The sequence below is a fragment of the Elaeis guineensis genome, chromosome 9, assembly GCF_000442705.2.
Source record: "Elaeis guineensis isolate ETL-2024a chromosome 9, EG11, whole genome shotgun sequence".
NCBI classification, from domain to species: Eukaryota; Viridiplantae; Streptophyta; class Magnoliopsida; order Arecales; family Arecaceae; genus Elaeis; species Elaeis guineensis.
In genome coordinates this window covers 16,360,291-16,374,366 of record NC_026001.2, presented here as the reverse complement: position 1 = coordinate 16,374,366, position 14,076 = coordinate 16,360,291, and the positions used below count along the sequence as shown (strand labels likewise).

The 14,076-nt window shown below is 38.1% G+C and overlaps 1 protein-coding gene across 2 annotated transcripts; it reads right to left on the bottom strand.

Moving 5' to 3' along the window:
* Window positions 1-6,955: 6,955 nt before the first annotated feature.
* LOC105051430 (uncharacterized) lies at window positions 6,956-12,152 on the bottom strand. 2 transcript variants are annotated; one of them, XM_010931881.3, is made up of 3 exons: window positions 11,930-12,152; window positions 7,504-9,190; window positions 6,956-7,376 (listed from the first exon to the last, which is right to left on the bottom strand). In XM_010931881.3, the coding sequence occupies exons 2-3, from the start codon at window positions 9,170-9,172 to the stop codon at window positions 7,009-7,011; spliced, it is 2,037 nt and encodes a 678-aa protein (XP_010930183.1). In that variant the 5' UTR covers window positions 9,173-9,190; window positions 11,930-12,152; the 3' UTR covers window positions 6,956-7,008. The 2 variants fall into 2 exon arrangements, with proteins under 2 accessions (XP_010930183.1, XP_010930182.1); XM_010931880.4 differs by having other exon boundaries at window positions 7,504-9,176.
* Between the last annotated feature and the right edge of the window lie 1,924 nt (window positions 12,153-14,076).

Here is a 14,076-nt window from a genome sequence, read left to right as displayed (position 1 = left end):
AGGCATGACTGACGAGGTTTTAATAGATGCTTGACGTGTGGCAGTCACCAATCAAATACAGCTCCTGCCGCTGATATGATAGTTAATGCCAGTGACAGACAAATTATGCCTTACACCATTTTTGAAGAGACATGAAGAGACGTGCGATGGTATCTGCCATATGGAGGTGATTTGAATCTCGATCCTTTCAAAACCAATACAAGTATGAGTCATATAGCTCGAATTATAGCTTGGATTGTGATTCAGATTATGTCTTATGATTTGAATCATAACTAAATTTCTAGTATGGATCAGAATTCGATCAATATAGCTCGAAATGTGATTTGCACTCATCCATTCAAACATAATGAACATTAATGACAAAAACAAATTTTATTCATTTGCATCAAAATGATTATAAAGTTTAAATTACAAAAGAAAAATACATCATTGCCTCGGAGCGCTATTAGGGTGATCCACGTCCAGCAATCTCTTCTGTCTGGACGACTGCATCGACTTTGTTTGTATTAATAATGCATCAAAATATTTTTGCGAATCTCTTTGTGCTATCTTCTGTCATGACCTTCAGACTTTCATCTAAGAAGCTAGCCTGTAGAAGCTCGGCACTGTCAGCAAGAAGGTGCACCCGAGTCATTATCTTACATCTCTCAAAGCCTGAGGAGAATGCTGTCTTGCAGGTCTAATTTATAATCTCGGGCCCTCTTCTCGCCAGCCGATCTATCCTCTTGAGAACGTTCGCAGTTAAAAGCTCATGATTTGAGAGTCGACGGTGGAGGAAAGCCTGACCTTCTCTCTCCTCCTTTAGCTTCTCCTTCAGGCACTCTATATTTGACAGGACCTCCTAAAGTTCATTCCAAGGTGTAGACGGCTCTTGAGTCACTTGAATTCTCTTGGAGGCAAAGCCTTAATCCCTCTGAGGCATTTTTCCTTTGTGGCTTGCTCTATCCGAAGTTCTGGCCCTTTTAACTGACCTTCTACTAGGGCAACTTTGAGAATGAATCTCAAGAGGGGTAGAGTCTCGACCCCTTCTTCTTTCGAGCATCCTCCTTAGGTGCTCTATATCGTTGTGGGCTCGACGGTAATCTCTCTCAGCTCTAGATCTTTGCCTCTCGAGATCTTCAATCTTCTTTTCAACCCTCCTTAACTCGTCATCTCGACGATCGATCATTTCTCGAGCTTCTCGGAGAGCATCCTCAGAAGAGTTGACTTCCTTGATCAACTCGGCGATAGCCGATTGTTCATGCTCCAAAAGATATTTCAGCTAGTCTATTTCTTCCTTCGCTATTGTAAGCTCTAATGCTGAAGCTTCAGAGGTGAAACCAACGAAGCCGACTAGATAATGCCCAACCTATATACCAAAGCTATTAAATACAACAAGCTGTAGGAGATCAAAAGGAAAGATTCAAAGGCTCCTTACCTGAGCAAGAGACCTAAGGGCACCCGTCATTCGCTGTTGAGCCCCTTATTCATCTAGATAATATTTTTTAGCAGAAAAAAATAATTTCTCAAAAACTCCACAGCGGTCTTGAGATTCTCCACCGCAGACGGAACAAAAGGTGCTGATCGCGAAGGACTTGCTTGAGAAACGACCAAGAGAAGGCATTTGATAGGAGCCATCTACTCCAAAGGCTCCCCTGTCTCCACCGCCACCGTCGGAGCTTCTTCAAGATAGTCCTGCCTGCATCCATCACCTGTATCTTCTCCGTTGGAGTCTCCTTTGTCGGAACCCCCTTTAGTGGAGTTTTCATCACAACCTCCAATGGAAAAACCGTAGACTCGATAATCAAAGGAGGATTTTCATCTCCCATGGCCACAGTAGTTGATTCAGTGGTCGGAACCTTAACATCGCCACCTACTAGAGCCGAAGGACCAACGAATAGAACTTTAGCCTTCCTCTTCCGGGCCGATGTCAGTTCAAGCTTCCTCAAGAGCTCTAGGTTCATCCTGTCCTTAAGAGTTGCAACGAGAATCTGAAGCGAAGGACATTGTAGTCGTCTTCTTAGTGCATCCAAAAAGCAAATTTAAAAAAGAGCGAAGGAGAAGATAGAGAGCCGTCGCTAAAAAAATTAAATTTTCGAAAAAACCATCATATGAGTGATCCCATCAATCACGACCATTCGCAACAAGCCCTGTCCGTCAGACTGACGTTATCAATTTCAAATGCTAGAGATACATGTGAAAGCATGAGAGTGCGCATCCCCAGATCCGAGATACGACTTCAGAGGCACTCCTTTCGTCTGATTCTCAAACTCAAGAGTAAGAGATAGTGTTACAATGGTATCATGGATACCTCAGATCAGTGTATTATCATGGATACCTTAGGTCAATGAGCTATCTTCGTGGTTACCGATTCAACCATCAGGCTAAAGTATGTGGAGCTGAACTATTTATATCCAGTCTGATGTGTGGCTCATCTGGCATGTGAGCTTCCTCCATTACCTCGGATAGTCAATTTTCTAGTACGTGCAGTAGTTATTCATCCTAAGTGGATAAGTTCGGACATAACTAACTCTTCATATCTCGCGGGAGCAATAAGAGCTAGAATATCTCACCCACTAACATCACATCCAACAGTCCGTCAACCTCAGAATCGTACGTTCCCATAATTATTCGGCCATATCCTCTATAAATAACTAAAGCTCCGAGGATCCAGATAAGTAACCCCTCTCAAAGAACCAGTTGCTGCTTTCATTGTTCTTTGATTTCTGATTTGAGCATCGGATGATCCTCACTGGAGTAAAAACCTCCAGTCCTGATTTTATTTTGCAGGTCACTCCAGCACTACTATACAAGGTCCAGTCGCCCACCTTCCGACTTCAGCTGAAACAAGCAGCAACATATATTATGATGGAGATCATGGTATGTCTCACTACCAGACAGAATTGAACATATGGGATCACATATTAAGGAATTTAATCTTGGATTAACCAATTGGACTTGTGAAGTTTCAATTGGATTAGAATTTGATGAAATCCTATTGAATTTAGGAGAATCATTCTAGCACATGGTTAAATCCAATTCTTCTTTGAACTTGAATTTCTTATTGGATAAGGATTAGATCAAGTCAATCATTAGCCTTGAACATAATCTAATTCTATTTGGATTTGGATTTAAGAGGAACCACGTTGGGCGCCCCAAGAGAATTAAATCAAGCCAATTAAGAAGTGCAAACCTTCCTTATTTTTCTCCCTAGAAACTTCCTATTTTGGTATGGAATAAAAGGTAGGATGAGTGAGGCGCACGCCATCTCTGGATGAGATTTAGAAGGGATGCATGCCCCTTGGAATTACCATGGAGAAAGAGAGAGGCACACACCCCTCTCTCTTATTTGCGTAGAGAGAAAGAGAGAGGGCGTGCGCCCCCTCTCTTGTGCGCATAAGATGAGTCAGAGGGGCACCAAACCTCTGCTTTCCTTGTTGGGCGTGAGCCTTTCCAATTGGGCTTGATTTTTTTAGAAAGAAAATCACCAAAAGGAGAAAGAAACTTTATGAGATAAGGACTTGCCTCTTAACCTTGATTGGAGTTTGATTTGGACTCCACTAAGAGCTCTATTTAAGATGCTCTTCCCCTAAGATTTTAATAATTAAGAATTCAGATTCAAACCCCCTCCTTGTGTCCAAGCCCTCCTCTTCCTTTCCTCTCTATCCAATGCCCAAGGATTGGGCATCCCACATCTCCACAAGCCCAACGTAATTGGACAATCTAGTCTACGCCAAGAAAAAAGAAAGACTGCAGTTCAAATATTGAGATTGCGAAAAGAAGAAGATCAAGTGTTGATCAAAAAACCAAAAAACTAAAATTCATCTTGGAGAAGATGAATCTACAAAAAAAGAAAGATCCAAGATTGATTCTGATAGATACCTATAGAGACCGGACATCTGTATGGCTAAATCAGAACCATAGACATCCCAAATCCGAATCTTAAAGAAACAAAGAAGCGATTCAGGTATAGATTCTACCCTCCCCTTAAAATCCGATCTGGTATTTATTTCATTGCATCCTTGAAAAGATCTCTAGATGATTATAGGATTAGATCCAAACATGTCTAGAATAAAAATTATTTTAATCTTACCATTCCGCTATATAGTTTTCATGAGATGAAAAAAATCTGCATGTTAAAAATCACCTACTCCAACACAAAAATCTGCATGTTAGAGGATATAGTCATTCTGATTTTCATTCCAATATATTCTAATTTTTATTTCAATTGCAAACCAAATGCACCCGAGATGCCTCAGCCATCAGATGAACCCAAAAATGGCTAAAGTTTAAAACAGAAATATATAAGTGAAAGAAGAATTTTAAGCAACTAAGCAAATTTAGATTACATCCTTTTGAAGGTTAATAATACTTTCAAGACTGTTTTAATTTATACACTTTTTTTACAAAAAAAATCATTTTTTGGTGTTTCTGATTTATGATAAGTCATCAACTCGACTTGCATCTTTGGAATTGGCAGGAGCAAAAGAATTAAGTTAGATTTAGAGCATTTATTAATATATAAGCCAACAAAATAAAGTTTAAACATAATTCCCATAACTATGCATTCCTTCATTGTCAATTAACAGGATGAGTTACACAAAATTTTTAAATCCAAACTAATGATGATAACCCGCAGCAAGTCACATACCAAAATGTTTTGGAGACTTCTTATAGATGCATCAACTGACCATATAATGGATGCTTCTAGTAGAACTAGGTAAAAGAACAATGATGCGTACAGCTGAGAATTCACAAAAACAATAATGATAAAAACATTTCAAGCACATAGACCAGAAATAAATGAGTTCATTTACTTCTAAGCCACAATTATCTCAAACAATTTTAACTATGAATAAATGAATACATAACACAGACACACACAAACCCCTCTTTTAAAAAAGTCACCTTATTTATGATCATTTGATGCACGAGTAAGAAATCTTCAAGTAATTTAATTATTTGGCTTTAGGCCCTACAAGTCTTCTAGGTCATCACCAGCATTGAGATTTCTCAATTTTACTGTCACATGATTCACACAGATCAAATTAGTGCATCAGCATTCTTTCCTCTACCATAGGCAGCCTTCTGTTTCTAAACAGGAAGCCAAATTTCTATTTTCCTCCATACTTTTGGCTTGAATATTTATTTTTCATAAGATTCCCTGTAGATCATGTGACTCCAAATTTTTATAAAGTTACCACCATATCAGGAAAATCATATCAGTAATCCACAGCATTCAAATGACAAAAAAGTAAGCCTCAATCACCAAAACAATAACGCAATCAATTTTCTAATTGAAATATCCTCAGCAAAATAAAGAATAAAAGTTCTTGGGTATAAGACAAAGTAGTTGCTCAAAATATTAGATAATGGTTGCTAAGACACATGATCCAAGCAAGTAGGCTGAATTAAAGGAGATGAAGTACTCTCATTCAAAATTATTAACCAGAAATTAAGGGTAATGTGAAATCAATTTCTACAAAATTAAATGCATTAATGCTGAGGAATGAATTAAGAACATAACGATCATGAGTCACCAAAGGCTAAACAAGGAGAATAAATAGTATGAGCGTTAAAACAAACAAAAAAGTAGTTGAAGAGAACAGGAAATATGAAGGTAGAAACATTTCCAAAACAAAAAAGAATGCAAAATTTTTTAGCAGAAAGACATGAGATGAAATGGAGTATAAGAATTAATCAAGAAAACTAACCTTCCTTGCATAACAGGATCTTCCAATACAAAATTGAGACTTTATATCACACTTTAAGTATTTCATACAATGTGAAAAGTACCTAAATATTATAAGGGCAATGATAATGATCCCTGATATTAAGGAATGGACATAATGATATAGAACTTTAAGAGTGATATTTAGAAATGACAAGGCTTGTTATGTAGAAACATGACATTGATTGATATAACACGAACAAAAAGTGGTTAACATCTGACCATATTCATGACCCTCCACAACACATAAATGGACATCATTCTCAGTGATATGAAGTGATAGGCAACAGAATAGGTAAGCTGACAAGAAGCATATAAATCCAAAATTCGGTGAATATCACTGAACCAGAGTTAAGCCCCATGAGCCTTATAATGTTTAGCTGTTTCTGACACAAAACTGTAATACAGGTTACATGCATGAGCAGCTAAGTACAGACGTACTGACCATGGTTATTACAGACTAACACCTGCAACCTTAGTGAAGTTTAAGGTGTTTCGTGAGTTCCATACATGCAGCTGGAACTGCATTTAATAATAGAGATGTAATCTTTCGAAAATCAATGTATGGGCAATTACTACATGCGCATGTGCACCAACACCAAAAAAGTTTGATGCATTATGCATGAAAAGAAAGGGGGAAATGGGGGAAAAAAGAGAGAAACATTTGCATTTGATTACCCTGCAATCAACAATATGCTACAGACTACAGATAAATATGCAAGAATAAGTAGGACAAGGTGCTGTTTAAATAAATAAGCAACCTGACAAGGAAAGATGAGCCAGACATTGTTTTCCTTCTAACATGAAAATTAAAAAGTTGAGGCACTAGTTATTTGCCACCTAAATTTTGGAAACCACTTATACCAAATATTTGGTGTGCATGTTCACCAATCAGAATATCCGATTGAAAATCATTTTTTTTATAATAGGCAAGAAGGAATGAAATTTGTCTCTGGTTATTTACATATAAATAGCCCAGATGACATGTATCAGACAGGTAACGAAGGTTTTGAAAAAAAAAATCTCCAACTGGTAGGGTGCACTTTTCTAAACTGAAATACTCAGATATCCATAGAATTTTGGATACGCAGGAGACCCCAACTGTACAACAACCATGGACGTCTATTCAATTTGACTATGGAAAACATAGGAAAGAGATGAACATAAACTACAATGTGATTAATTAATTGGTGATTTTTCATGATATTGAATTTAGGAACCATGTGCCATGGATCATTTACCACATACTTCCAAAGTGTGCAAATTCTTCCTGCTTGAATTCCATAGTTCTTTCCAAATTATTCATAAGTTGAAGAGGTACTTCTGCAATCAAATGGTAAATCGTCTAACCATGAATCATCTAACAGAAGTGATGAAGATTCAGACTCTGTTGGCCACTCAGAACTTACATCTATTTCATCATATATAACAGGTTTACACTTTCCATCCCTATTTTGACTGATGGCCTGTAATCGAAGATTGCAATGCACAAACACTAAATCACTCAGCTTTTCTAATTCCATCTTGTTACGTTTCTTTGTATGCAAGTTCTCAAAAGTGCTCCAGTTCCACTTGAACCAGCATGAACTGCAAGGCTGGCTTAGTATCCGCATTGCAGCCCTCTGCATTATGGGAATCTCATAACCATATGCAGCCCACCAATCACCTGGGAGTACATGAAAGACCAAGAGGTTGAATAGTATGTTTATGCATTTATGCATGCAAGATGTTCACTAAGTAGGTCAATTAAAGCTCAATAAAAATGGTATCGACCAAACAATTGGTGAACATACCTGGTGCATTCAATGTCCTTCCCATGATAGCAAATTCACTCCCAAGAGCACCTTGCGCATTTAAATATACAGGCTGCTCTTTAGTAAGTTCAATTTTATCTTTCTCTTCAGGAAACATTTTCCACATAGCTGCATGAAAACCATTTCTAATATTTGCGTCAAACTTAAAATTTGGATTATAGAAGATTGAAGGGTTAAGGAAAGCTGCAGCTGCATGTAGATGAGAATGAGGTTGCACACTCCATCTTCTCTCGATTATCTCCAAAATTGGCAAATATTTCTCTTCACACCCCTTATAAAATATCTTGATTGCCAATTTTGCCCTTTCTATACCTTCATATATGTATCCCATAGCTGGCATATCACCATCTACAACCCTCAAAATTTTAAGAAGAGGCTCACACACGCTAACAGCTTCACGTGCTGATTTCCAAAATCTTTCTAGAAATAATAACGATCTGATTGCTTGTGCATCAGGTCTTCTACTGTATACAGATGACAACCAATCAGCATGAGAAAACATGTGCTTCAGATTATCTTCTTGAATCATGATGGATCGTAAGGTAAGAAAATGGGTTGCAAATCTTGTAAGCTTTGGCCGGATTAGTTCCTTTCCTCCGGTGAACTTTCTCATCATATTCAATATCCAGTCATGACTGTATATATACCTTGCTATGGTCCTGGCCTCCTCCAAGACTGTACCCATCCAGTCCTGCTTACTGATATCCTCCAACATCTTCTCTATACAATATGAAGCACATGGAGACAAAAATAATGAAGGATACTTCTTTAACAGAAGCCCTCCAGTGCAAGCATAGCTGGTTGCACTATCTGTTATGACTTGCACCACATTTTCCACACCAACATCCATGATAACAGAATCAAGTAACTCGAACAAGTAATAAGCATCATCTGCATGGGATGAGATATCAACTGATTTTAGAAATTGGGTCCCTTTAGGTGACGCAACGGAAAAAACTAAAAGTGATTTGGACCTCCCGTCAGACCAACTGTCAGAGAAAATGGTGCAACCTGTTTCTCTCCAATCATCTCTTAGTTTTTTGTGGTTGTCATTTATTTCACTTTTTGCTTTTTCTAAATGAGTTGATCTCAACCCCTCATAAGTTGGTGCTTTATAGCCCACCCCACATTCTGCTATTGCATCAACCATTGCCTGATACTGAATAGATTTAGATGCACTAAAGGGAATAGAGTTGTGAAAGAAAAACAGAGCTATTTTCTTATCAGCATTATCATGCTTTTGCTTTTGAGCATCATCTAGTGGGGGCTGTGTACTTGGCGAAGGGCGCGGCAGTAACAAGGATGGGCAGGTGCTTCCATGTTGTCCGCTAGATCTAGCGTTATTGGCATGGAAACCACTACTAGCAGAGGAACTATTTTGGGGACCATTCTGCGCCCGATCAATCTTTGGCTTCTTGGAAGCTTTCTTGTTTCGTGGAGTGCTTAAAATGCTGTGTATTAAATCTCTTACCTCATCTGGAACTTCAGTACATGGGACTATGTCTTTGTTTTTAATCTGAGCCAGATGAAACTTCATCCTGTAAACCCCTCCACTGAACTCACGATGGCAATAGTTACACCTAACTTTCTGTCTTGTAGCATCAACCAAGACACAGTGCTCCCAACAAGCATCTCTTCCTCTCACCATTCTCCTGCAGTAGCCACTCTGTTTAACATCCATGCAGCTATTTAACAAAAACTGAAATCTTTAAATGTCAATGAGACAGACAGAATGCTTAAAAGTTCTAAGACCCATTCATGAAAAAGTTCCAAGTCCTCAGAATTTGCTTCATTGAGACAAAAATGTAGCATTATCTTATGCTATGAGAGTAGGCCAAAAATTGACAAATTTAAGCCATTGGAAGGCAAGCGATACATAAATCAATGACATTTATCGTATATCTTATAGTCAATAACTTCAAAAAAAGAGTAGAAATCAATAAAACAATATTGATAGTTCTTTGAAATTAACAAAGTAGTATGGTCTTTAAATAATTCAAAATTGCAAGGTATCAATATAACATTCTCACCTGAAAAGAGGGTGTGGGAAAAGAAACAATAGTTGGACATAGAGCAAATGGAATGTGACTGTGATCTGAATGTGATATACTTACCAAACTATGATGATCATAATACCATAGAGTGACTACTTTTACTAATTTTAATATGTCATACTTCTTAGGGGACTAGGTTATAAACAGAGGATGTTTCAGTACAAGCAGTCCCACAGCTGTGGTTCTCAGCCCCTAACAGACAGAAAGTAACAAAGAAAAGGAGAAAGAAAAGAAGAAAAAGGACGAGATGGAGAAGATGAAGCAAATAACAAGTGAGAAAATTTAGGATAAAAGAGAAAAAAGGGATGTGAGGAAAAATCAGGTGCTTCATTGGGTTTGATTAAGAAGAATGTACCCTCTTTTCCCTGAACTATCAAAGTAAACATTAAATGTTTTATGGACAAAAGGCTGATACTCTACATGGAGTTGACAATTTATGAGGCTCTTACAAGGGGACAAGTCTGACAGTTATTTAAACCTTGAAATAACATATTAACCAAGTTTTCAAACTCCTCATGAAGCTGGGGAACATATATCAATTATGCCCTCCTGGGAACATATAACTGATGCTGAGAATTTCTAAGAAAGCCAATCAGAGAACATCAGCCAATTAATTTTGAGCCCTTACTTTCTGAATAACTATTTGTTTATATCCTTTTCGTCTTCTCTTCAGCAGAGTAACAGACTAACAGCCAACCTTATGTGCTTTCTTTGCTCATGGAACAGAAAATAGAGTAATATGAAGTCATGTTATTATTTATATTTTCATTGAGCATGACAAACTCACATCTTGAATATACTCTTACTTGGGCCTATCTGCTAGATCTGATAACAATGCCTTAATTTGCTTTTATAGTATTTTAGGTTCCCCCCAATGAAGTTACACATATCAAGTAGCGGATCTCTCACCTAATCTACATATGATATACTTATGGCACACAGTCTAACTATGGATATGCATGTAACATCTTTCACAGAATCTCCTATATGATTCACTGCCTCCTGAAATCAAGTTGAAGGAGAAATTGTATATGACGAAGCAAGGTTTAGAGATCTATACACGCATAATATGGCACCCCAAGCAATTAATCTAGATCGATGCTCCCAGTAGACCTCTTTTTACAATCCATATGAAGGAAAGAACCTTCATATCCACTTAACAGCCAGATTTTAATTATAGCTATGACCATCCTAACATCCCAATTGTCATGAAGTTTGGTTTTGCAATGCAAGAGATTTTCCTCATGTTTCAATACATATCTCAGCAACAAGTTTGAACATTTTTCAAAAGACGATACTTTCTTGTGCACACCAAAAAAGCAACCTACCAGCAAGCAGCTCAACCAATTCTCCACACTTTTAAGTTTGAGGCAATCATCTCTCCAACTATGGCCTACATCCGACCAGAAGTTACTAGTTGTATACTTGGTAGCTTTAAGGAAAGAAAAAACATACAGAAACTAGGCAAAGGATCAACACAAAGCAAATAACGGCTAAAAGAAAATTAAAAATTAGTTATTAAGTACAAGGACTTCATTTTCCTTCATGTGCTAGGAAAATCATCCTCGATGGTCAATCCAGAGAAAGTTGGTCTGGTCGGTTAAAAAGTCAATTTATTATCTTTTATTTTCCTTTACAAATTAATCTTAGTGAGTTTGTTCCAAACAGGAGTTAGTGGTGCAACAAAAGGAGAAGTGAGGTGACTTGAAGCAGAATAGAGAAACTTAGCTATCATTTGCATGTTCCTCCTCCGCAAAGTGAGAAGCATTTTCCAAAATGCAATTGTCGAAACCAAGATACCTCATTCTCGAATGCAATCGTCAAAGCCAATTTCAAATGAATCAGTTCTCTTTGCCAGGCACCAACCTAGTTATCTTGGCAACGACAGTGAATCAACAACCAAGTAGCCTTAAGCAAGACCTGCAGTCACTAGTACCCTGCAGAGAATTGACATTGTCCCAAGGAGCAGGGGGTCGACAAGAATAGGAACCTGCTCAAGGTGACAGCTTTCTAATGGGTGGCACATAAACCCTACAATATGAACCTAAACCACAGATCTACCCACAGAATTCCATTGATGCATGATAAATTCGACAATTTCAAAGAAATGAATCCAAAATCAACTCATAATATGATCAAATATATAAGATATAAACAAATAAGCACATTAGCATTGCAATAGCTTTAAACCCAACCAAAATGGGAAGAAAAGATCCAATCCTCCAACTCAAAGAGCAGTATGACTCTTATACTACATAAACCCTAGCTACCCGCAACCGGCGGCGTGGCGAAGGATAAAAATCACTCTTTTGACTTGAAGAAAGGCATGGTAAAGGGTCTAAAAATCGCACCTTGGATCAGTTATCGACAAAAAAGGGCAGAAAGAGTACACTCGCCGCAGATGCGGCGGCGGGAGCGCTCGCCGGCGGGCGAACGGGCGGCCTCCGGGGTCCGGGGAGGGGAGGAAGAGAGAGAGGATAAATGGGGAGGGGAGAGAAAGAGTGGAAGCGAGGCTGTGGCGTGCGGTCGGGAGGGATGGGGCACGTGCGAGCACTTGACTGGTATTAGGGGAAAGAGGGGGGGCCTCCATCAACAGATGATGGCCATGATAGATGGCCATGGAGCTTTTTTCTTTTAAATATTTTTTATTGCTGGTTTTTTTCAAAAAAAAAAAAAGGGAAAAGACTCCCCTGATCTGTGACAGTCAACCAGCAACTCGGTAGAATCCAAGAATTATTCTTTTATTTAAAATCCTTGGTAGATATTTCCTGCATCTAGTTTAGCTTTGCTCATGGCCCTAAACTTGATGGAGTTAGCTAATTAATTGAGGGTAAGTTGATGGTTGTATTGGCTGATTTGGACTGATTCTGACCTTTATCAAGATTTGATATGGTAGTGAAAGTGTCAAGCAATTTCTACATCCTATCAGATGATTTATTTTTTTTGGGGAGCCATCATCTTCTCTAGTTTCTCAAAATTAATAGTACAGCTAATTGGATGGTGTTGGATATAGCTAATCATAAGGTAACTACTTATTGGACTACTACATTGGATATTCCTTTAGATTTTTTACATATTACAATTTTTGATTCACGCAGATGTATTCTTATTAGACAAGTTTAATACATCCAAGTTCACCAAAAAAAAAAAAAAGGAGGTATTGGAAGAGCGTTATCCCATGCTGTATAGCCTATTACCAACAAAAGTTTCTTATCAATATGTGTGTGTGTGTGCACATAGTTAGCTAATCAAAAGCATACCACAAATTATGTTTGCTTTTGTTGAACTTGTCAGCCAATCAACTTGTTGATTGTTGCATTTCTGATGTAGTGAGTTATGGAGCTGCCAAGTTTGTCTATAAGTTGGGTATTATATTACATTATTGAAAAGTAGAGCTTCAGGTGTCATGGTGGCTTTTCTAGTGCTCCAATTGCTTTTATCCACTTTAGGGATCAACCCATATCTCCAAGGGGGATATGCCAGGAATGTTGACAGGCCAACTACAAGGTTCTATATAAAGCTTTGCCTCATCTTGCAAGCACCTTGTGCTGGTCTAGATTCCAATTATGCATATAATAACTATCTTGTCTCAATTTAAGCAGTCAAAAAAGATGTAGCCAAGCATGGTCCTCCATATTATAATCTGATAGTCTTCAGCAAGAGGCAAGAAACTCCCTGTCAGTGCTTTCTATAATCTTAGCAAGTAAGGCCTATTTGGGTAATCTAACAATATTAGACTGGGTTCCTATTAAATGCATGGATTGAACAGCCCATTCAGCCTATTTGAATATGGCTCATATCAACCCCCACACCCGGTCCGAATTCCATGGAAGGAAAAAAAAAGACCTCCATGGATCCTTTTTCTTTCGACACAGTTAGACTAAGAGAGTGTTGGGTTGATATGGGTCATATCTACATAAGCTGCTCGATCTGCGAATACAATAAGAAATTTAGACCAATCCTGCTGGATTACTCAAATAGACCACAAATTGTATTAGAAAACTTTAGCATCAAATTAGTATGGCTTTGTAGCATAATGTAAGGAAAAACAACCTAATTACATACTCTTATCTGCTTCTATCTTGGGAGCTACATGGATGATCAGATTCTTGCTGCATGTATGCAGACTTGCCTAAATTATTGTATGTGCATAATAACAGCCTTGCCATCTGTCTTGCCCTTCTGAAGCCAACTGATCATTTGCTTATGCATAGCTTGGTGAGGAAGACCAACACATTACATGGCACCATACTCAGACAGATGAGCATGTCCATAGAAATTACAATGCTCTTGCTTGGAACATTGACATTTCTTGAAAAGAGTCCTAAATGTCAAGAGATGTGTTTCCCAGAGAATGTGAAACATTTAAAGGTCATGCGATACTTTAGAATAAGTCAGTCATTGAGCTTGTGGCTAGAGAATAATAGTGTTTTCAGGTTCTACTCTTTTATAGAAGTTGTATAAGATAAATAATTGGGATACTCACCTCCCCTAAAAT

What these genes read in the sequence shown, in the direction of transcription:
- LOC105051430 (XM_010931881.3), bottom strand. Translation starts at nt 9,172, where the DNA reads ATGGTGAGAGGAAGAGATGCTTGTTGGGAGCACTGTGTCTTGGTTGAT. An exon ending in AAGGACATTGAATGCACCAG is followed by an intron (nt 7,377 to 7,503) that starts GTATGTTCACCA and finishes ATGTACTCCCAG; the next exon opens with GTGATTGGTGGGCTGCATAT.